Source organism: Cordyceps fumosorosea, assembly GCF_001636725.1.
Source record: "Cordyceps fumosorosea ARSEF 2679 chromosome Unknown scaffold_41, whole genome shotgun sequence".
In the NCBI taxonomy this organism is placed as follows: Eukaryota; Fungi; Ascomycota; class Sordariomycetes; order Hypocreales; family Cordycipitaceae; genus Cordyceps; species Cordyceps fumosorosea.
The window spans coordinates 14,695-37,497 of record NW_017387341.1 but is presented as its reverse complement, the minus strand read 5'-3'; the positions used below and the strand labels follow the sequence as shown (position 1 = coordinate 37,497).

Genomic DNA, 22,803 nt, shown 5'->3' with positions numbered 1-22,803 from the left:
AATCCTACATCTCCGTGTCATTCATGGCCATTCTCCTCACCCTTTTTGTTGCCGCTGGCGAGAAACAAAGCCTTGAAATCAACATTGCTCTTCTTCGGCCTAGTTGCTGACGGGTCCTTGTGAGCTACCTCGTCACTGCTAGCTACCTTTCGCGGTGGGAACCCCAAACCACGTTTCGGGCCAGATCGAGCCACCACGGGGCGGCGAATTCCACTGGGTGCAGGCATGAAGCCGCTGCTGCTCGCAACTTTTTCGCTCGCACTACTACCATATGGTGCTTGCTTGTCCTTTGCTTTTGTGGCTGGTTGGCCATCGCCGCGCTCTGCTTTCGCTCGTCGAAGCTCATCTGGTGAGCCTGTGCGCAGCTTGTACCCCTCATACTCCACACTATTGAGCTGAAGAGCTGCTTTACCGGCACTAGCAGTATCTGCAAACTCAATGATGGCACCGCCATGCATTGGCTGCATCACCAGTCGAATGATAAAACCGAATGGGTCCACAAGCTTCCGAACTCTAGCATCGTTCACAGTATCGGGGAGGCCAAAGAGAGCAATAGTGCGAGCACTTATGTCTTCGGCGGCAACAGCACTACCCCTTGTCCCACCTACGCTGGCCGCCATAGAAGAATTCCCGTCGGCGTCCACAGCAGCTGTAGTGACAGACTTTGCAGTTGTCTTGACCTTGGACATCTTGGATAAGGATACTTGCAATATTTGATGGCGGAACTTCGTGTTGTTCAGTTCAGACACTGCCTTTTGGGCCTGCTCTTTAGTCTCAAAGTCGAGGAAGCAGAAGCCCCGTGGTTTGCCGGAAAATCCTCGTGGTATGTTGACCCGAGTGACTGTTCCGTACTTCGAGAAGATGTCTCGTATTTCTGATTCCACGACGGCACTATCCAAATTTGCCACGTGCACTTCGCGACCTTCGGCGACGGCACCTTCGCGGTCCTTCTTTTGTGCGGGATCCGAAAATTTGGATAATAGCTTAAACTTGCCGTCGAGAAGCCTTCCGTCTTTTGCCACCGCTGAAGCTGCCGCGGCGCGGTCACGAAAAGAGACATAGCAAAAGCGACGATGTGCGTTCACTTTCAAGCTGGGCCATCTAATGCTCAAAATCTCCCCACAGTCTTGGAACAGCTCACGTACGTATCTCTCATCCGCGGTGGGGGGGTAGTTGGCGACATAAACCGTCAAGTCATGCCCTGATCCAACTTGTATTTGGCGCTCCCCGAAATACTTTTGGTCGCGAAGCAGGGCAGACTCAGCTTCAGCAGACGACGTAAACTCAACCAGTGCAGTGATGGAATTGCGGTCTTCCTCCTTCACAAAGGCAGTAAAACTTTTTATATGGCCATAGTCCTTGAAGTATTGGCGTACTTTGCTTTGCGTCGTATCGGGCGGGAGATTAGAAATGATAATCGTAGAGTTTTCGCGGTCGCGCTTCCCAGGTTGAGAACCGCTTGCCTGTACATCAACCTCGTCCTGTGTGCTTTTCTGGCGCTTCACAGAGGCTTGTACAGATCCATCACTACTCGTCAAGGAATCATGTTTTCTCTTGTTTAGCTTTTGTGCATCATCAGCAGCGCCAACCTGCGTCTCCGGTGCCGCCGAAGCATAATAAGCAGCATAAGCGGCAGCTTGCTCTTGCTCCTCACGCTGTCGACGCTTTTTGACTCCCTTTTCGGCCCTGTATACGTTGTCCAGACATTTGCGCAGCAATTCAGGTGATTCGTAGTCATTGCAGTGCTGCATGTATAGCTCGAGGACCTTTTCAGGCCAGTCGATAGTGCGCCGTAATGATGCTTTGTGTAAGACTTCGGTGGCGAGCGACGGTATGCGGTCTGACGGTATGGACATGGGTCCTTGGTTTTGATGAAGCTCAGTCCAAAAAATGGCCATTTCCCATGTATAATATAGTGTCCAGAATTCATATTTGTCCGCATAAATTTTGATCTTGGCCAGCTTCTTCCACAAGGCTCTGGCTTCTGGAACAGCATCTTTCACCTCGGCGAGGAACTGCAGGTATATTCGTTCCAACCTCAGCTTGGGGTCGCCCTGGAAATCTTTGGCGTATAGCTTGTTGCCTGTAGTTTTAACATCGTCAATGCAAAATTTAATAGCAGCATCAGCTATCTCCACAAGTTCATCGGAGTCAGTCGCCTTCATAGCAGTTCGTTTGACGTATCCACACCACGATTGATATATTTCAATCAGGCTATCCATGCCGTTAGAGCAGAGTTGCTCCTGTTCTGTAGCAGAGGTCTTGATTGATTCGATTTGTTCAAATGACAACCCAGACTCTTCCGCACAGAGTAGGTACCTAGCCCAAAGGCGGCCGGACGATGGACAATGTTGAACAGCGCGGCGCGCAGCATCGAACAGCTTGTCAGGCGGATGGAGCTGGGGGCGGGCCGACAGGAATGACAAGTACCCATACCATACCGTTTCATCGAACGTAAATATACCCGCAAGTGCTCTGTCGTAGAGACCGGCGCAAATATCTGCCGCGAGCTGCGCATTATGTTGATCTTTCCAGCTCTGTGCCGTTTCCCATTCAAGATATTCGTGCATAGTTTTTTGCTGAAGCTCTGGATCAGCTTGCCTAATCGATTGGCTGATACGCATCTCGAAGGGGTCTCGCGCCATAATGATGGCCTTGGTTGCCTGGGCGGACGAAGTAACTTCTTTCATCAAAGTCTCCCACGTGCTCCGGTCGTACTCTGAGAGGAAGCTAGAGAAAGCTCTCGATGTCTCATCCCATGTGATGTGTGGGGTTGTCAGGCGGCGTTTAAATTCGTCGATAATTCTTGTGACGGGTTCGGTTTGCTCAGAGGTGGCGAGCTGGTCTTTCTCGATAGCGATCCATTTATCCCAAAGTAGATGACTGTCACCAACGCGGAATTTGATGGCATCATAGCCTTGCTTCCATAGCTCCAGTTCCGCCTCGAGTGAATAAACTTCTCGTCCAATCGCATTTTCGTCGTCAGACCATCCTGTGTCGGCGCTGGCGCTTGCGGCGCGAAGTGAAGAGAAGTATTGACAGTATGCCACCCATATTCTCAGGCTGCCAGGCTCCGCAGTCGTGGCCTTTTTATATAATTCGATAATATTGACACTTTGCTCCAGGTCGGTAGCGTTGCGCGCAGCCTCCTCCAAGTAGGAGAGCCAGTTCTCCTCTCCCACCGGACTGGCCATATCGCAGTCGATTTAGGGTTTGTTGGTGGTCATTCGAGGACTTTGAAAACGTTTGTTTCAAAAGGACGATGAGATTCAGTTGGGGTTTTGATGATGGGGTGTCCGCAGATGTATATGGGTGGCAGTTTGTTTTGCTGGCAAAGATGAAGCCTGTTTGCCTGTTTACCTCATCGCTAGGTTCGTAAAAGGTAACAGCTTTGCTGATAAGGCTTATCGGCTAGGCGTTGTGGGGCGTGAAGGAGCTGGCGCACCATCTCCCTTCAGACTACAAAAGGCACCCTACCCTAACATTAGTAAAGTGTATGTACGTATATGTATATACACTTCAAACTTCGAAGCTCAATACCACTATATAGGTAGAGAGGTAGACATGAGCTGCCCTGTGTGTGGTGCAGTTCACTGTGAATCGTGAAGATAATCCCGCTTCGTCTTGTTGCATGCTGTCATGGAGGTGTCTTGGTCGATGCTAATAATCTTTCTGGCATAACTATTGGCAGTATCATTCTAGTTGCTGTGTTGTTGTTGGCGAAATCCGGCAAACTTCTTCGAACCGCCTTGTCTGCGGTGGACAGAGGCAGAATGCCACACCTGAATGAATTCTCCCCACAAGGACAAGAGCACCGCTCCAGGCAGGAGTAGGGGCTCCGGACAAGCCCAAACCCATATTCATTACGGATCCAAAAAGCGGTGTGTAAATATAAAGGACGGCCAAACGACCGCCCAGCGATCCCCATGTCTCAACCGGGCCGCCATTCTCACGTCGCAGATCTGGCTTGTTTATTTCGTACATAGCCAACCAGCAAGTCGCCAACGATGACATCATCGTGCTCATCCCTGTACCGACTGCCATTGAGCAGCGACGGTGCTGCAACTTGTTGTCAGTAACATTAACGACCTTACCCCTGAGTCCTGGCGAAAACTCGGCCGGAGGCCTGTGCACCCTCTGACAGTACCTAAAATAACTAGCGTCTCAACCAGTACTGGGCTGATTAGTGCGCCACGCGCCACCCACGGGCGTCCAATTTTACCTTCCTTTTTATTTTCAGGCACAGGGGCTACGGGGCAACAGTGAGTTCAGAGTTAGGCAAATGCTTCCACAGACCCCCTCCCTCGAGCTGTGGCTACCCGCCTACGAGACTTGCCTAATCACGAAGCTGCAATAAGCACAAATAGTTAGAGAGGCATCGGAGAACAAGCAAGCCCGATACCAAGTTGAATGTGTTTTACATTTGGGCCTGCTTGTCTGCTCGCTGAGGCACCTACCTATTTTGGAAGTAGTTGGGTTTTGTATGTATGTACATACACACCGGCGCCGGCTTGGGATGGAAGCCAGCACGGCCGCCCCTGCTTAAACCGCTCCCTGGCCCAGGTACCTCCTAACTTCTCCTTGACCACCTACCTTAGTAGGCAGTTAGGAGGTAACAGGTAGTCTGTACCTGACAATCGGCTCCTTTCTTCCATCATCCCCTCAAAATTGCTAGGTAGTTAGCAGATCCCCCCGCCATTGACTGGCAATCTCTGCTTTAACATCGCCGGCTGCCTGGTTCCGCGCCGTATTCCAATCGTTCCAACGTCTCGTTCTATTCCTTCGCTCAATTCCGTCTTTCATTTTACGCCTAGCTGCGTTCCCGTCGCTCATTCTTCGTTGCACCTCGCACCTCGCTACCTCACATCGTGTTCGCGACCAGTCCTCCCCTTACAGCCTCTTTTCTCTCGAGTGACGCCCAAACACGATACGGTCTTACTTCGGACTGCCAATTCGCAAAGACTACACCGGCAAGTCGACAGTTGTGGTGCTACTTGTACCACCGCGTGGGGGATCAATCTTCTTCAAACTACTGGGGTCGAGTCCCAGCCTTTTTGCTGACCTTCGTGAACCTTTGGACCGCGCTTCTGTGTCATCAACCTACCGACAACAGTCACAAAAAATGATCATCCTATTTCGGATCTGGGCTGCCCTAGCCCTATTGGCATTAAACACCCTCACTGTCATGGCCGACGGTAGTTGTGTCGTCAGTATCATCAGCCATCTTGTGATTGAGCTATTGTATCTGACCCCAAGTGCTTATAGCCAACATGCGTCAACACGGTTCAGAATACCCATTTCCGAGACCTTGGATGTGGAGCTGCCAATGAAGTAGGTTGCCTTTGCGACAAGCAAGGGTTTGTGGATCTCGTGGCCGAGTGTTCACAGACCTGCGGCGCAACTGTTGATGAAATCCGACAAGGCTTGGTCGGAAGCGATCCGGAAAGATTTTGCTTTTGTAAGTTGCGTCAATAGATTAGACACAGCATCATATGCTAACAAAATGCAGCGCAAGCCGGGCGCGTGCCCGCTGCTCGTGTTTCTGCGTCCCCAACGTCCCCGACAGGCACAACAAGCTCACCGGAAGCAAGCACGCCACCCCCTTCAACATCATCGACGCAATCACAGACACCCTCACCGATGTCGACATCGCCAAGCTTGACATCGACGACCGCGTCCACTTCGTCCATTCTGGCCACTACCACGAGCACCCCTACCACGACCAATCGACCGACTGTAAGCATGACATCATGTGAAGCTAGTCATTAACTCTTACTAAATGGCAATAGTCCGTCTCTGCCACATCCAGTCGGCCAAGCATCTCAACAACCGCTGCTGGCGAAACCTCGCCAGCATCCTCGCCGGTCCCCGCCAATGGTATTTCGTCTGGCGCAGCAGCTGGGATCGGGATTGGCGTTGCGATTGTTGTCGTAGCTGTTGGTGTCATAGCTTTCTGCTTGCTCAGGAATAAGAGGAAGCAGGCTGGGCCTAGGCACTCCATTGAAATATCGAAGCCGCTCCCCGGTTCCGGTCGCACATACCCCGCGCGTGACGATCGGGAACGAAACCACGACCCGTACGACAAGTACAACCATGACATCGAAATGACTTCGAATCGCTACGAGGACATGGTCCCCAGCCAGCAGCCACGGACAATGGTGTAACAGAAACACTACACACTACACAATTCCGTGCTGAGGCGCATAAACAGTGGTGGTGAACATGATCGATGCACTCCGTCCTACACATGCAAGTCACTGCCGTGATTGGATATGAGCAGGAATTTGTCACGTGCATAGTCGACAGTCCTCTTCTCTTTTACCTTTTCTTTTTTATACCATGGCTTCAACTACTCTATGTCAAGTCAATTTCGACTGTTCGCGGGTGGTAACCAGTCACTGCAGGCAGGATGGAAATCTCTTTTCTTCTTGTTCAGTTCTTACACCTTCTATTTTATGTACATGTGTTGTTACAATTCTCTAATTAGTTCAAACTGAACTCGTGTCCATGAACTTAAAAGCATGGTACAATGTGTTGTCGGCCTTTACCAACTGTAATATGGTCGCTGGCCGTGAATATTACGATTGGGCAGATGAATCCATGGGCCCTTCGCAGCTTTCTTTGCTTCGCGCTCCTCGTGCTCACGCACCCTTGTCCTCTCTTCCTTTAACATAATAGTTAGGGCTAGATTGGTTTAGAGTTAGCTTCGTAGTACTGCAAAAACAGACGGCAATTGGGATCACTCACAGGTCGCGGGGTGTTGGATGAGACCCATTCTTCCACGCCCTTTGGCGTCTATGCTCTTCCCGCGCCACTTTCCACGGCCAACCCAAGACTGCGCGATGTACATTCGGGATGGATCGACGACCTCGACCCATTTGCCTTCGCGCGTTTGAATCTTTTTGGGGTTGTCGTAGAGCTCGCCATTGACCCTGCCCAAGCCCATTCCGCGCTGTGCAATGGCAAGATCGCGGGCCTCCTCCAGGTAGTATCGAATTTCGGCGGCCATCTTTTTCTTGGACCACGTCATCTGTGTAATAGCGTCGTCTACCGACTTGCCCGAGATTTGCCGTGCGAGAAGCATCAGCTTCTTAACGCTGGTTGCCATAAACGGACTCTTGTGAACGAGCTGGCGCTCTGTCATCTTGATCTTTTGGTCCTTCGTCATGCGACCGTTTTTGCGGACCATCTGCATGACCTTTCTCCGTTGCCATCGCATGCGGCCGAGAGGGTCCGGGTCGACAACCATGGCCATGTTCTCCCGCGTCTTCTGTTCGACATTCTCGGGTCTTTTGCGTGCGGCATCTTTGGCATCTTTGGCAGCTGCCGTCTCGAGTTCGTCCTGGAAGATATTGTTTTCGATCCTGCCGTTCATGTTACGGTCGAGGAACTGCTGTCGCGTTTTGGGGTCGTCGAGGTTGAGTCCGGCGAACGCTTCCTCCTTTTCGGATTTTTTTCCCCAACCCTGGAACAGGCTCCATTTGCTTCGTCTCTGCACGGCAGTCCCTCCGGTTACTGGCAACGAGCTTTTGACCGTCGTGGTTGACGCAGAAAATTGTGACCCTTTCTAAGAGTTAGGTAATTAAAAGGGGGGAGCAACCATTGAGCAACTTACCTGGTGGCAGAAGCCGTCGGGAGGCGAGACGTAGACTCATCGCAGTAGTAGAATCGTCTACCCCCTTGTAATGCAATCAATTATTTGCACTGCACAAGTTCCCGTCAAGCTCCCTAATAAGTTCATGTCGCAGCCAACTTTTCCCAGGGACCGCGGTTTTGCCGGGTAGTAAATTGAATCACGTGATCTCACTAGCGCGATTATCGTTCGATGTCCAATCCTCGGTTGCGTATTAGGAAGATCACTCCCATCCCAAACGAGAGTCCTGCAAGACAAAACTACACGCCCACCTCGTTCGAAACGCCGAAAATTGACACATAAAATCAAAATGGCCGTCGCTCCTATTACTGGCGTACGTTTTCACAAGCTCAATGGCTCTGCGTCGTGGCTGCGCGCACTAGCTCTATTGACCCGAGCTGTTCCCTTTCGACTTGTCTAACCATCATCAGATGCTCCGCCGCCGCCTCATCATTGACCTCGGAATTGGTCTTGGTACGTTCTCGGATTCGAGTTTGCTTCTGCTTTCAAGGTTCCAAGTCGACTGGACCTCGCAAAGAGAGGAACTCCGGCTTTCAAATACCCGCGTGCTGACGTTTTGGTGCTTTTAGGTGCTGGCTTTGTCATGGCTAATGCCTTTTGGTGAGACCTACCGCGAACTTTTGCATTGACATATCGACAGTATAGAGACTAACAACCAAAATAGGTACGGCTATCACGTTCCCCGTACCACTGCCCGCGACAAATACTACTCGAAGCTGGAGGAAAAGCGTTATGCCGAGAAGCAGTAATCCGATTCGAGCCGATGCGTTTTTAGAAGAGATGGGCCGAATGGGCTGGATGGAAACGGCTGTAATGCAGCTGAATTGGGCAAAATAGACGCTGGAGTGATTTATATCATGTCCGTATTGGACTGACTGGTCACCGGATAATGTGTACATTAAGCAGGGAATCCGAATAGACCTGAACTGGGCCTTCAATAAAATCTCTTTTGTGAATACGGTGCTATCTTTTGCAAAGAATTGCTCGAATCAAAAAGTAAAATGACAAGCAGGGTTCTCCCGCGTTTCCTGCGCTGGATTCGGATTGTTCGAATATCGAGATATTGTCATTGCCATGGGCTCTTGGTTCAGTGTTAGCCAGTATTTGCTGACTGATGAGAATTATCAAGTGAACGTGCTGGTTCATGAATCACTACCCTTGGGGACCGGGGCGAATTGACTGGTTACCTCGTCTTGCGCAGAGGGCTATTAAATTGAATTTCTGATCGAGAGAAGGATGTTTCCTAGTGAGAATGTGCCTCAGGGTAAGAGGAATGGTATGCGCAGCCTGGTGTCGAACGCAAGTTGTTGCGAGTTCTGATCATGCAAGCCTAATTGTGAGCAACCCGACTTGCTGATATGTCTGGCGGGAGTTCATAGTTTCCATCGCCTGCCGCCTGCCGCCTGAATCATGAATCCGACCAGTTGTTCGTCCATTGAAATGTCGTAGCTTGATTGGGAGTGTTGCTGGAAGGCCGAGATGTGCCGCTAGCTTTCCCCTCCCAAGCTGTCGTCTCTACCGAGAATGTACCCTTGTTATCTTTGCACCTGCACCATCACTGTCAGGTTTCCATTCCAAGACTGAAAAAAAGGAACGAAGGGCAAAAACTTACATTCGAAAGAAGCGAGTTACAGGCCAACAACTGATAGGGCTGTGTGACATCGACTCATCCTTGAGCTCACACTCCCACTGATTCATCTTGAACAGATCGCACACCGAAAGGTCTATCCGACGGGCGCTCCCATCCAACTTACGCCGCCGGCCGTCAGCGAGTTGCTGGACACGGACAGGTAATTCCGACGCATTAAAACTAGGACAAGGCGGTGACATTTCACAATCCCCTGATGGATGCAGCGCTGGGTAGTCGTCTCCTGACTGAGGTGGGAGGTGAAAGTTTGGAAGAGGTGCGTTGTAAAATTGCCTGGACAATGACACAAACGCACGCCACAATAACCGCACAACCCAAAAAAACTACACAACAACCGAAGGGAAAACAAGGAAGAAATAAGGAAGATGAAAATATTGTGCTTTTAATATATGTATAATCTGGCTATTGTTTACCTTTCGTTTCTGCTTGTTTGGCCCACATAAGCACGGTAGTTATCTGACTGACATACGCAGGTTCTCGATAGTCTCCGGAACGCATATCATCAAAATAGAACACAGGGAGGATGGTCAACGGCAAATTTCAAAACGAAGTCTACAGGGATAGACGAACTAGATGAGGTGGTTTCCAGACACTTACAACATACTAAGATTGGGGGACTGTCTATTATGGGCCGTTATCTACCACTGGTATACAAGATCACATCGACTCTCGCTTCCCACCCCAACAACAAAGCCATCATCATCATCGACTATGAAGACCGATTTCAAGCCTCTAGATTGAACTGCAGCAAATCTGATCTTCAGCACATATACATTATACGACCGCCTGAAGACACGCGCGAGCAAGTCAGGACCGTCATAGCCAACGCGGAAAGCTTCATGATGTACAATGACGGAGCAAAGCAAAGTGCTGGCAGAGAACTCTGGGGAACAATTGTGCTCGGTAGCATAGGAGGGGGTGATATTAATGCTGGGTGGAAAGGCTGGCTTCGCGTCGACCGAGAAGAAGTACGTCCATTCCCGCCAGACATAAGTTTACAAGAGGCGCTGCAGCAGCGGGAGGAGCGCCAAAGAGCAGTTGACGCTGCTGGATGGCAAGTGTCATCGGCATGGGGAGGATTTGTTTTCCACGACGACTGACAGTTGGGAAGGTTGTATATTTATTTCGCTGTGCAATGAGTTGTGTGAATCACCAGCAGATTTTGCAACACCAGCGATCATGCATTTTTTCCAATCATTAAATTTCAACAAATATGGAATATGTGGACAACTGTCTAAGATGCGTCGTTCCTGCTGTTGGATGACATCGGCTTTGCCTAACAACCAGGTATTGAATTTGTGGTGACTATAGAAAGCAAAAACGCCATCCGGAAACGAAAATGCTTTTCTGATATAAAACTCATAAGACATGAAAACGTAAACAGAATTCGAGCGGGGTTAGACCGGCGAATTGAGTGACATCCAGAATGGCCATTACACCTTGAGTTCATCAGGTTCCACCACAGCCGAGGTATCGGTGGGCGTAATATTTTGCTTTTGGAGAGTCTTTGCGACACGTTTGCGCATCTCTCGTTGAATACCATGGTTGACAGCATCAAGAACAGTATCAACAGTCACCCGTGGTTTGTATGCTGGCTCAGTGCCTTCCTCGTATACGCCAGTCTTGACAAGAATGCTGTACCATTCATTGTCCGCCTTTTCGTTGACGGCATTGGTGCCGCGGATATCGCTCTCGGGAGTGTCGCCGACAAAATATACAGTCTGTGGGGGTTTGACCAGGCCATGCTCCGTCTGGCGCCACTGGCCCATGAGGCGATAGGCAAACTCGAACGTGGGAACCTGGGGCTTCCCAAAGGCGTGTGTGTGAAGCTCGCCTTTGCCACCCGTAATATCTTTGAACGTGATTTCGAACATGCGACGCAGTGCACCCATGCCGAGACGGACGTGCTCGTGTGCGGCGGACCACACAACGTCGTTGTGGGAGAAATAGAAAGGAGGGCCCTCGTCAAAGGTCTCGCTGCGTTGACTGAGGACGCCACCCTTGGACATGGCGACATCAAGCATGATCTGGATATCACCAGCCCAGTCTCGAGAGTCGGCAAAGACAAAGACAGCGTCAATGACGACGTCGGAAAAGTCTCGGGTGCGGGAATTGGCATGTTCTTCGTCCGTGAGCTTGCGGAAGGGCGTTGTTGCGGCGTCGTGCTTGATTATGTCGCCAGGGGTGACGACATCCTTGAAACCATAGCCTTCCGCAACATTGCGGCAGGTCTCGCCTTCGCCGCCGATGACGAGGACCGTCTTATATTTCTCTGCCATCTCCCTCATCGGGGTGTGTCCGCAAATAAATTGGCCAGGTCGAACATCTTGCTCAAGTTGGCCGGATAAGTCTTTGCAGCGCTGCTCTTCGGTCTTTCCACCTCCATTAGTGAGGAAGATGTGAGGTCTGTAACGTGTTAGTTAACTTCGGAGTGCTAGGATTTGGAGCGACTTACATGCGCAGACCATATTCGTTGTGGCCGTTGAGAACTTGCATCGCCTTGATAGCTTCTGGAATAGGCTTACCGCCGCGAACAAGTACACCATCGATATCGAAAGCGAAGACGAATGAATCAGCAACATTGCTGGGGGAGTTGACGGAGCCAGGGGTTGCAATACTCGTTGTACTGCCTCTGGAGCTGCCAGAACCCAGCTCAGGTGAGCCAGGCACAGAAGAAATAGGTGTCCCCGTAGAAACACTTAATTTTCTCTTGACATGAGCCACTTGCTCGAAGAAAGCGGCTTCTTGCTTGGGTGTGGCCATGGTGTACAAGAGTACTGGGTTTCGAAGGTCAGATGAAAGAATAACGAGAGAACCACACTAGGATCGTCTGCTAGATTCCTGGGGTAGTTTGATGCGGGTCTGATTTCGTGGAGAAAAATGGGTGATGAGAGTGAAGATGGAGTCTTAGATTCTACCGTCTTGAACGGTGGGAGGTAGTAGTATATTTATATCTGGCCCGAATTTGTTGGTGACTTCATCATATTCCGCTACGTCTACCGCCGCAAGTCATGCAGTATGTCAACGAACAGGTTCCTTTTCCCTATTGGCCCGTTTTGTGGCAACAATCGCCAGACGTCCTCGATGGCAAGGCTTCGATCCACCGTAGTTCCACACATTTACAAAACTTTGACAAGCGGCGGCCAATGAAGGATCAGGAGGGTGTGATACGGGGCGATGGTTGATACGACTCTCGGCACGACCAGTTCAGGCGTTGCAAAATCGTTCAACCCTTCTGCGATGACGCAGGCAAAGCCATCCTTCGGCCTCCGCGACACTAGAAGAAATCCACTCGGCTTGCCAACTACCCTGTCAACTTGTCTCGGAACAAGCGCCACATCCTGCTATCACCCCCTGGAAGGGTATCCGAAAGTGAAGAACGGCAGGGCAAGGTACTCAGTAATAATCTACCACGTCTCAAGCCACGCATTTTAGCAAAGTTCTCGGATTTCTTCTCTAGGAAAAACATCGACATGGTTTTCCGAGCGGTGTAGTAGAGTACAATGATTCCTCTGGTCGACTGTGAAGGGAAAACTGTTAAACGTTGGTCGTTTCTGGGGAGGAACGGCTGTGATGGATAGCTTGTCGGTCTGCTTCAGCAATCCTATCCTACAACGGCCCAATAATACGAATGTACCCATTTAAGCCATTACCTATAAAACATTTCGCCATTTCAGTTCTCAAGAGTGATTGACTGATTGAGCGTTCGTAGTTTTAGATATTAAGGAATCGTCCGTCGAAGTCCCTGGTCCACCATGACGTCAGATGCGATCCACCGAGGTTGAAGAGTCGAACACGCCACCCAGGTCTCCCCGACGGCTCATCCAACCGTTTCCGCGCTCTTGATCATTGGTCTAAACGATTGTGATTAGGCAAGCAAGGGCTTTTATCAACGTGGTAGTCCTGGATGCCGTAACGCTAATATCAATTTGAGAAAAAGACTAGGCGTGGCACTAATTCTCTAATGCTGCAATACGGAGAATAATTCCCACTTACAACGATAAATCCCATACCGCTTTACTGAGAAAGAAAGAGGAGCCGAGGAACTCCTATTTCTGATATAATACATGAATGTAATGCGTTTACATCGTTGCCGTATTAGCATGTTCTTTCTGTCCATGTCTACAGACTCGTACCTATCTCGTTGCAGCACTACCTACCCTGGACCAGCATGCAAGCGTCGCAACCTGCACAAACAGCGAATTTGAATGCAAACCCTGGGCTTCGGACACTAGACTCACTGCAGGTTTACATAAAGACCGCCGTCAACAAGTAATTGCGCTCCCGTCACATAGCCACTCAACTCGTCGCAAGCTAGAAATACGGCCGGCCCTGCCATGTCGTTTGGGACCCCGGTGCGGCCCAGAGGAATCCGTCCTTCCATGTACTCCCTCTTGGCGTCATCCGCAAGATCCTTCTCGTTCAGCTGCGTGCGAATCGTCCCCGGCAGCAGCGCATTGCACCGAATACCGTACTTCCCCAGGGCCACAGCCGTGCTCTGCATCAGGCTAGTGACGCCGGCTTTCGTGGGAGTGTAGTGAGTCTGCAGGCCTCCGCCAACCAGCGCGGATATGGAAGACATGCCAATGATGCTGCCTCCCGACGGCTGCTGATGAAGCGCCATCTGTCGAGCCGCGGCTTGGGTAACGTAGAATGCTCCGTCTAGGTTTGTCCTTGCCGTCACTTCGAAAAGATCGGGGGAGAGGGTCAGGAAGTCGGCGAACGTGCATACACCTGCATTGCTGACGCATATATCCAGCCGTCCGTTGCGGGAGTGTTGAATTGCGGCAGCCACCAGCTGGGTTGCAGTCTCCTGATGCCGCACATCGCCAGCCTGGTGTGCAAGTAAACCGGATTGTGAGTCTTGTTGTCGCAGACTTTCGGCTTCTGCTATCAGCGAATCCAAGTGAAACCGATCCGATTCCAATCCAAGATGATTGACAAGCACATCCGCCCCTTGCTGTAAAAATCGCAGGCATATGGCGCGACCGATGCCAGTTGTGCCGCCCGTAATGAGTGCGGTTTTGCCCTTCAATAGTCCCTTCACAGGCATGGTAGGCCTTTCGATGTCTGGGCGATTGGGCCAAGGGATTAAGTCGAAAGAAGGAAAAGAATGCGTCGAAAGGTATCAGCGATCAATCCGGTGTCGTAAGCCGGGTTCAATCAAGTATGACCCTAATGTAGCGTAATCTAACCGCAGCTTCAAGTGCGCAGCTCGGGCAGGATTATAGCGAAAGACGACAGGTGCTGAACAGGGAGAGCTTCGATCAGAGACTAAAATTTCACATGGTTTATTAACCGGACTAGTTGCTGTTAAAATAGTAAGTGGCATATTAATGGTGGTAAAATAGGCCTGCACAGCTGCGCAGGGTCGTATAGCCCACCGTTTTACAAGATGAAAACGGCAGAGCTTTTGCTAAACGGTGGACTGCTCCACCGAACTCACCCTCTCTTAATGGCTTGTCTAGTAACTTGAAATTTATCTATTAATTAAAATATCTATCAATTAAAATATATATTAATTAAAATAAAAATAAACCGTTGCCAAGCTACCCCGTAATTTTCGAAGTCTCGGTTGAAACTTATGCCAAATGCAACCTATGCATATTTCTTGTCCCCGGTCAATGGTACGAAGTACACCATATCACCACAAACTTGTCGCCTCTAACCCATAGTGAAGCAATGTAAGCTAACCAAGGGCAATGCATTCAAAAACCAGGGTTGCTAATCATAAATTATGGTCAGAAACGTCCTGGTCGCTAGCGCTGCCCGTTTGAGAGACCATTGGCGCAGTTTCCGGACAGGTCCTGGCCATTTGTGACAGCCTTCAGAGCAGGAGGTAGAGGTGGGTTCAACAAATAGTCGGACGGAACCAAATTCGAACGGGCAGTAGGATTCAGAGTCAATCCAAAGCCTGGCTTATCCAGATCTGCACTTGTCAAGTAGCCCTTTGTTGGGATGGGCTCATCAATGAACAGACTACCAAAAACGGGCAAAACGCTCTTCCCGTCAGGCGAGTTGGCCAGGTACTCCTGGAACGGCGTATTGGGCTGTGAGATGACAAAATGATAACTGTATGGCCCGCTAGCATGGGGGACAACAGGAATGTCATATGCAGCCGCCATGGCGGCAACTTTAAGCAGTTCAGTCATGCCGCCCAGCCACATGACGTCGGGTTGAATGATGTCGAGGTTTCGGCTTTCAATGAGTTTGCGAAAGCCGTATCTCGAGAACTCGTGTTCGCCTGTTGTGAATTTCACTGTCGGGTGCGCCCGTTTGATCTGTTCGAAGCCATCGGTGTCGTCCGGAGACAGACATTCTTCCCACCAATTGATATTGAGATCCTGGCAAGCCTTGACCAGATCGATTGTGTAGGAGACATTTAGACTCATGTAGCAATCGACCATGATGGGGTAGTCAGGGCCGACTGATTCTCTGTGCTTCCGCAGAAATTCCACATTCTTTCGTAGCCCGGCGTATCCTTCCTCTGGGCAAAATGGCAATGGAACTTTGGCGCCCCAGAATCCCATTTTCCGAGCTGCAGTTGGTTCCGGGCCGGTGCAGTAGAAGTCTATGCGTTCCTTCATGGCGCCGCCAATCAGTCGATAAACGGGTTCGTTTCGCAGTTTTCCGATGAGATCCCACAAGGCCAAATCGATGACGGAGATGATGGCGGTAGGGAGGCCCTTGCGACCGTAGAACATGGAGGCGCGATACATTTGTTCGAAGAGCAGGTTAGTGTTCCGAGGGTCAGCACCGATGAGGAAGCGCTCAAAGTGCTTGTGAAGAAGCCAGCAAGCAGGTGGCCCTGTATTGGAGAACCTTCAGCATGAGGTGCGAAAATAGTCAGAGAAGGCATGGGGACTACATACCTCCGAACCCCGTAGCTAGACCTGTTGTTCCATCCGTGGCCTCGATTTCCACCAAGAATGACCCAAGAGCATTGATCCCCCAGCTGGTTCGCGATTTGCGATATTGCGGCCATATCGAACATGGTGTCGAGATGTTGGAATCAATCAGCCTATCAGTCCAGTGTAAGTAAAGCATTTGAGGAACTAGCCAGCCAAGTATACATACCAATGGCCGCCATCCACGTTATGGTAGTCGCCACCTAGATACTGATCAGAAAAATTGCTTCGAAATTGGTTTGATTATTCAAGGCAAGGCGAAACCTACCGGAGCCGATGTCGCTAATGATGAACGACCTGACAGCCTTGATGATTGGAAAGTGTCGCACAGTAGAAGCCATACTGGCGGTTGAGCAGTGGCAGTTCAGTCATCAGTTTACAGGCTGTGGCGAACGGGAATACACGAGGCCATAGTAGATATTTATGATGCAGCCTACCAGGTGTGCGTAGGCTACTAGACACCGACAAAGGAAGTTCGGGTATGGGAATGCGTCGCGGGTGAGGCGGGGCCGCGCGATACACTTGGTCGGCTGCAGATGCCCCGATGAGCCTCATCATTCCACAGCTAAGTAGGTGACTAGTATGTGGTGAATATGGATGCACCAAGTCTGCCCCCCACCGCTATTTTTCCATTACAGTAGATTGTTTCTCCACGGTTGGAACGGCAAAGACGACAACTGTGCTGTGCAGTACATGTCCTGGGGCAGGGAGTCAGTTCAGCAGCTACATATGTATGTGTGTAGGTACTGTAGTATGTAGGTATTTGTACCTTTTAGTTTACTTGATCAGTGAAGAATTGACAAATTGAACCTGGTGATTGTGCCGCTACATACTACATCCTATGTAAAAAGAGATGGGCCCAGCACTCTTCAGTTGGTTAATTGGAACATTAGTTGCACCTCCCAGGCGTAATAATAATGAAAGACCGTGCGGCAGCTGCCCGTCTTTCCAATGTCAAGGTCAGGTCAAACTTAAGGTGGGCTATCAGGCTATAACGCACAGCAAATAAACGGCGACACTGCAGATGGCCAGCGCAATAATTTTACTCTGCATCCACCTCATTCGATCCAGACATGGCCTTGACTTTTGATTCAATTTTTTTTTTTCATTTTCATTTTTTTTAACAGTTGTAGTTTTGACGCGACCGTGAAGGTTGGTCAATGCTGAGAGAGAGGTCGAGTCAGGGCAACCCCCCCGCGTTACCAGGCAGAATAATTTCTTCTGCGCAGATACAAGCTGCCTTTCTCAGGTTAGTAGATAGGGCCCAAACTGCCAGCTATGATGATGGGAATCTTTACTCAACCAACACAGAAGCCCCTTGATCGACTGAGAAATCGCGGTCTGAATTCATCGGGCGGCGCCTCAACGTTCCTGAGACAGCTTGCATTGCGCTGAGCCATACTATAAGGTTTACGTTCTGGGGTCCATGCCGTTTACGACTATTTTGCCACTAGACAACAACCGGCGCAACTTGATAACTAATAATTATTGACGGACGGCAACTTTCTGGGGAATTGGCCGCGCGTGACATATTCTCGTCCTGCCGCTCTTCATTACCCCGAACTTCCTCTAGTCATCCCCGTACGGCCGTGCTGGCACCCACACTGCCCGTGCAGGTAGATCGTTATTGGGCGATTGCCCGAATCCCTGGCCGTCGTTGCATTTCAGACAGATCAAATTGCCCCGTGTTGAGTAACCTGAGCCGCCATGCAGAGCGGCGCGGAGTTTGCGGAACCTTCGCCTTCGGCCGCTGACCACGTGGGCCTTGACCCAGACAGCGACTTCCAGAGCGACGTCGACGACGACGCTGTGCGTGGCTCAAAGAGGAAGCGACCGTTATCTGTTTCGTAAGTAATTTTCGTCTCTCCCCACCTCAAAATCCCGTATCATATAGCACTTGTCGGCAATATCACCCCGTGCCGGAACCTTCCGTGGGGTTATAGGCAGTGGACGCTGTCCATCTCCATCCATTCAGAGGGGCTAATCTTATCATACCTAGCTGCGAACTCTGTAAACAGAGAAAGGTACGCCTCTGTGCTGGAAGTAAATTGCAGCTGCTAACATAGCCTCAGGTCAAGTGTGATCGTGGCCAGCCGTCATGCGGCTGGTGCAGCCGCAATGGGGCGACATGCGAGTACAAGGAGCGCAAGAAGCCAGGACTGAGGGCAGGATATGGGAAAGAACTGGAACAGCGCCTCGATAATCTCGAGTCAATACTGATCTCCCACTCCAAAATCCTGCAGAGTATCGGCTACACGGTGCCTGACGGCTCACCCGTCCGAGTCCAGAACATCATCAATCAAACGCTGCCGGGTGAGCAAGGCACTCTGGGAGATTCTAGCCACCCATCTCGGCCACACGACCAACTGAATACACCCCAAAAGGACGTGGGCCTGTTCGTGGAGAAGCATTCTTCGTTCACAGCCAGCCCTCAAAATCCCGACTTCGCCGTCACCCCGGCCCCTGTGATGCATGATGGCTTTCAGCGACCGCCATCCACCATATCGGCTACATCACACCCAAGTTCTGCGGTACCAGAATACTATCAGCATCCGCCAGCAAACCTCCCTCACCACGCGGGGACCCAAGGGGCAGACCAAGATTTACCTCCATACGATCTGGTTTACTCACTCGTGGACTTGTACTTCAAAAATGTCAACACCTGGTGCCCGATCCTTCACAGAAAAACTACACTGGACAGTCTTTTTGGGCCATCTGCGCTGGAGGAGGCTGACCTCATCTTGCTTCACGCCATCGTCGCCACTACAATGCGATATTCAACAGACGTGCGACTTACGGAAGAGAGGCGAGCAAATTACCACAAGATTTCGAAAGCCAAAGTTATTCTCTATGGCATGGAGAACTCGTCCGTCAAGTCACTACAAGCGCTCGTCATCTTAGCGCTCGATTTGTGTGGAAGCAGCAATGGCCCCCCGGGTTGGAACATCATGGCACTCATTACGCGCTCTGTCGTTCAACTCGGACTAGCTGTAGAGACCACATCCTCTATGGTCTCGCCGGGCTTTACTTCTATATACACATTGAGGGCCATGGTCCTGCCCGAGCCGAAAGACTTTATCGAAGACGAATCTAGGAGACGCCTCTTTTGGATGATTTACCTCTTGGATCGATACGCCACCATTGCTACAGCTTTCGAATTCGCGCTGGATGACAAGGAGATCGATAGGAGTCTTCCTTGTCGTGATGATCTCTGGGTGGCGAACCGCAAAGTCGAAACCAAGTGGTTCAGAACATTCAACTTCCCCGAGACCGCATCGCGTAACGACATGAGCGGCACGGAGAACCTTGGCGCCTTTTCATATTATATCGAAGTTCTTGGAATTCTCTCCAAGATCCACAAGTTCCTGAAGCAACCCGTGGACATCGGTGTGGCTGGCGATGTGGAGAGATGGCAACTCCGGTATAAGGAGCTGGACAGCATGCTGACATCCTGGAAGCTTGACCTTCCGGGGGAATTCAACGACATGAACAAGATTTTCCAGCCAGGCAGCCGCAGCTTGAGCTGTACCTGGTTGATGCTTCATGCGACATATCACACGACGGTCATCAGACTCCATTCGTCAGCCGCGTATCCAACAACAAGATCGCCCATCTTTACGCCGTCATACAGTGCATCCCAACGATGTCTCATTGCAGTTGAAAACATTGCTTCTCTGGCCGACTTTGCCTCCACAAATGGCTATTTGTCAAAACTGGGGCCACCATTCGCCTTCTCCCTCTGGGTGTCTGCACGCCTTCTGCTGGTACATGGGTCGACAGTCGAGCACAAGCTCTCGCCGCAGATTGCCTTCTTCGTCGATACCCTGCGAGCGCTCGGGGGCTTTTGGCCCGTAGCCCAGCGATACTGCAACTTGCTGCAGAGAGTCCTGGACGAGCACAGAGACAGCGAGCAAAAGGGCGACGGGATCACGCCGAGCTCTGTCAGGATTCTAGCAGACATGAGGCGCACCGCGTTTGACCTGGACTTTCTCATCTCTCGCCAGCCCCGACACGGGACACACACGATGAGCCGCCTGCCAAGTGTCACACCAGCTAGGACGCCGGCCGTGAACGATTTGGAGTACCTCGACGTCTTCGACTTCTTCAATGTGCCGCGGCTCCCTGTTTCAGGAGACGCTTTAGGCGTGCCGAGCGAGACGATGCCACAGATTGAATTGCAGGCCGCCAACAGCGTCAACCCGCAAGCAGGCATACCCACCGACTTTAACATCACAAATTTTATGATGGACGTAAATAGTGACTGGTTCAAGCAGGAGGGCGGAAAGTTTCTTGCACAGGGATGAGCTAAATGTATTATGCAAGTTTTTGTATATTTACTGTAAAACCAAAGGCGCTTCATGTCTATACTACCTATTTACACTTAATGTTATTAATACGCTATCAATGGCTGAAAGATTATGTGTAACTCCTTTTATTTACTGTCACCAGGCACCATCGCCGTCTCATGTATGTCACCGTTGCAGAACTGCACCCATCCATCGAGGCTCATCCTCTTGAAGACGGTGCTGAACCGGTCCGAGCCCTTGCCAGCGCCTTTGCGCGCGCAAATCTCCTTGCGGAGGTCGTCGGGGTACGTCTGGGCGTCGTCATCGGGAGGGTACTCGATGTGGAACACGGGCTTGCCGGCGTCAATGAACTTGTGGAAAGTCTCGCACTCCGGGTTCTGCTGGTCGGTGGCGCACTGCTCGTTGACGGAAAAGTCGACAACGTGCATGACGTCGTCGATGATGGCGGCCGCATTCTTCAGGCCGACGGACATGTTGTACTTTCCAGCCTCGTCGTGGAGGAAGGTCAAGTAGCTGACCGAGTCTGGCGCTGTCAGGCCCAAGTTGTTTTCGTCATTTTGCTGGCATCTTGGGTCAGAAAAAAGTTGCAAGAGAGTGTCATGGCAACTTACAAAACCGTCGACGTTGTCAGGATCAATCGCATCGCAACCTTTGCTTGCTGCTAGCGCGATGCGCTTCTTCATTATGTCGCGGATCTTGGGATTACTGATGCGTGCCCAGCGCTCATTCTGCCATTCCGGTAGAGTGCCTCCAAGATCCGTCTCCGGGAACTCGCCCGCGTCCGAACGACCCTTTTCCCATGTCCCCGCGCTGAAGTAGCAAATGACTTTTTTGCCGCGATTGTGCAGCTTGTCAATGGTTTCCTTGTCGTTTTCGAACAGGTCAAAGTCCCAGACGGAAACGTCGGGAGTAAAGTCGACGTCATTGCGAATGGTGTTTTTCAGAACTATCTGCCATGAGTCGCCCACTTGAGGCTTCCACTTTGAGGCTCTTATAGACTCATTCGGTGACTGAAGATTGGTGTTGTTGGTATCGAGGCTGTCATCGCCGCCACTTCTGTGTCTTGTCAGGCCGACGCCAAGGCCGACGGACAGTCCGACAACGACAGCCAAGGAGATACCTATAATGGTAATCTTCTTCCGCCTTGGCATAAACTGCTTGGCTGAGATCGGAGACTGCTTCTCGACGGCAACGTCATTCTCCTGGATGTGGGAATTTTCGCCGTTCATGTTGCTTAAAAATTAATGCTGCGATTGAGTGAGAAACCATATTGAGTAGTTTCGGAGATGTTCTTCTCAGTAGACGAGGTCGTAAGCTTTTATTCTTCAATGCTCGGGCGAGGCGAGCTGGAATCACAGGTTGCAAGAAGCGGGCTGCGAAGCGATCGTGCCAGCATAGCCCCATTCTAATGAGGCTCACAGCCCTTATTTGAGAGAACTATGCTCGGTAAGGAGAATCGACTGTATGACCGAATCAGTTCCAGTACTTGAACTACGTTCACAAGCTCGAGGCTGACAAGGCTGGCTATTATGGCAAATAACGACAACAGCAAGGGCTAAAGTTGCCAAACAATCAGCGACAGAAGCAGCATAACAAGGCCGATATCGAGGAACAGCCATGCCAATAGCTATTTGTGTACATAACTAGAATAAAGATATTGCTAGCGCCGGATTCTTGTGTTAGGCTGTCAGTAGCGAGATTCGGGTGGCTGTACCGAAGTGGCGCAGCGTGGTCTGGACTCGGCAACCGTGTGTTGTAGGGACAGACAGTCTGCCTAACAGGAAAACTGTTTTAACGCCGCTGAGGAGAGCCTAAATAGACTTGTTTCATTAATCTCGTCCCCAGTGGTATCCTGTTCATATTCATCGGTGCATTGCCCTGTAACAGTAACGGTTCGTAGTCACCTATCGACTTGGGCATTTTATTAGTTGGCTCAGCTATAAGTTATACACCCGGTGAGATTGCGGTAAGTGGGTTTAACCTATCTTGCTACTCAGCCTAACTATCTACCAGTATCGGTAGTGATATAGGAAAGCGGCTATCGGAGTTTTCCTAGTGCCTTGCTGTCGCCGCAAATACAAAGACACTTGCCGCCCAGTGAGACTTTCCGTTTCGCTGGACTTGGTCAGTTGTCAACTTTCTTGGAGTTTCCCGTCGGCCAAAGCCACGTGCCCCACCAAAGCAGCTGGCCCTATGAGTCGTTCACTGGAACCCTCAAATCCCGGCCCATGGCGAATCCAACTGGCTTGCCGCTGTGGAAATTAGCCCCCCCAAAGCGGAAAGCTT

The 22,803-nt window shown here is 50.7% G+C and overlaps 9 protein-coding genes across 9 annotated transcripts; 3 read left to right on the top strand and 6 right to left on the bottom strand.

Annotated features, from left to right (window-relative positions):
- Positions 1-17: 17 nt before the first annotated feature.
- Positions 18-3,194, bottom strand: ISF_09082 (Nucleotide-binding, alpha-beta plait; the record flags this gene model as incomplete). Its single annotated transcript, XM_018852685.1, has 1 exon — positions 18-3,194. One exon carries the CDS (start codon positions 3,192-3,194, stop codon positions 18-20), a length of 3,177 nt encoding a protein of 1,058 aa, XP_018700103.1.
- Positions 3,195-5,326: 2,132 nt separating this feature from the next.
- Positions 5,327-6,164, top strand: ISF_09081 (hypothetical protein; the record flags this gene model as incomplete). Its single annotated transcript, XM_018852684.1, has 5 exons — positions 5,327-5,331; positions 5,423-5,458; positions 5,510-5,736; positions 5,790-5,877; positions 5,966-6,164. The coding sequence occupies 5 exons, from the start codon at positions 5,327-5,329 to the stop codon at positions 6,162-6,164; spliced, it is 555 nt and encodes a 184-aa protein (XP_018700102.1).
- Positions 6,165-6,739: 575 nt separating this feature from the next.
- On the bottom strand, positions 6,740-7,655 carry ISF_09080 (mitochondrial large ribosomal subunit; the record flags this gene model as incomplete). The annotated part of the gene is made up of 2 exons (XM_018852683.1): positions 6,740-7,563; positions 7,616-7,655. The coding sequence occupies 2 exons, from the start codon at positions 7,653-7,655 to the stop codon at positions 6,740-6,742; spliced, it is 864 nt and encodes a 287-aa protein (XP_018700101.1).
- A 288-nt stretch (positions 7,656-7,943) lies between these two features.
- On the top strand, positions 7,944-8,403 carry ISF_09079 (Cytochrome c oxidase, subunit VIIa, fungal; the record flags this gene model as incomplete). The annotated part of the gene is made up of 4 exons (XM_018852682.1): positions 7,944-7,967; positions 8,065-8,107; positions 8,224-8,254; positions 8,319-8,403. The coding sequence occupies 4 exons, from the start codon at positions 7,944-7,946 to the stop codon at positions 8,401-8,403; spliced, it is 183 nt and encodes a 60-aa protein (XP_018700100.1).
- A 2,332-nt stretch (positions 8,404-10,735) lies between these two features.
- Positions 10,736-12,065, bottom strand: ISF_09078 (phosphatidyl synthase; the record flags this gene model as incomplete). Its single annotated transcript, XM_018852681.1, has 2 exons — positions 10,736-11,708; positions 11,758-12,065. The coding sequence occupies 2 exons, from the start codon at positions 12,063-12,065 to the stop codon at positions 10,736-10,738; spliced, it is 1,281 nt and encodes a 426-aa protein (XP_018700099.1).
- A 1,474-nt stretch (positions 12,066-13,539) lies between these two features.
- Positions 13,540-14,355, bottom strand: ISF_09077 (short-chain dehydrogenase; the record flags this gene model as incomplete). Its single annotated transcript, XM_018852680.1, has 1 exon — positions 13,540-14,355. One exon carries the CDS (start codon positions 14,353-14,355, stop codon positions 13,540-13,542), a length of 816 nt encoding a protein of 271 aa, XP_018700098.1.
- Positions 14,356-15,061: 706 nt separating this feature from the next.
- ISF_09076 (Mandelate racemase/muconate lactonizing enzyme) lies at positions 15,062-16,551 on the bottom strand (the record flags this gene model as incomplete). Its single annotated transcript, XM_018852679.1, has 4 exons — positions 15,062-16,110; positions 16,175-16,323; positions 16,380-16,413; positions 16,479-16,551. The coding sequence occupies 4 exons, from the start codon at positions 16,549-16,551 to the stop codon at positions 15,062-15,064; spliced, it is 1,305 nt and encodes a 434-aa protein (XP_018700097.1).
- A 1,366-nt stretch (positions 16,552-17,917) lies between these two features.
- ISF_09075 (Transcription factor) lies at positions 17,918-20,514 on the top strand (the record flags this gene model as incomplete). The annotated part of the gene is made up of 3 exons (XM_018852678.1): positions 17,918-18,057; positions 18,210-18,234; positions 18,283-20,514. 3 exons carry the CDS (start codon positions 17,918-17,920, stop codon positions 20,512-20,514), a joined length of 2,397 nt encoding a protein of 798 aa, XP_018700096.1.
- A 128-nt stretch (positions 20,515-20,642) lies between these two features.
- ISF_09074 (endo alpha-1,4 polygalactosaminidase precursor) lies at positions 20,643-21,746 on the bottom strand (the record flags this gene model as incomplete). Its single annotated transcript, XM_018852677.1, has 2 exons — positions 20,643-21,077; positions 21,129-21,746. 2 exons carry the CDS (start codon positions 21,744-21,746, stop codon positions 20,643-20,645), a joined length of 1,053 nt encoding a protein of 350 aa, XP_018700095.1.
- Positions 21,747-22,803: the final 1,057 nt, after the last annotated feature.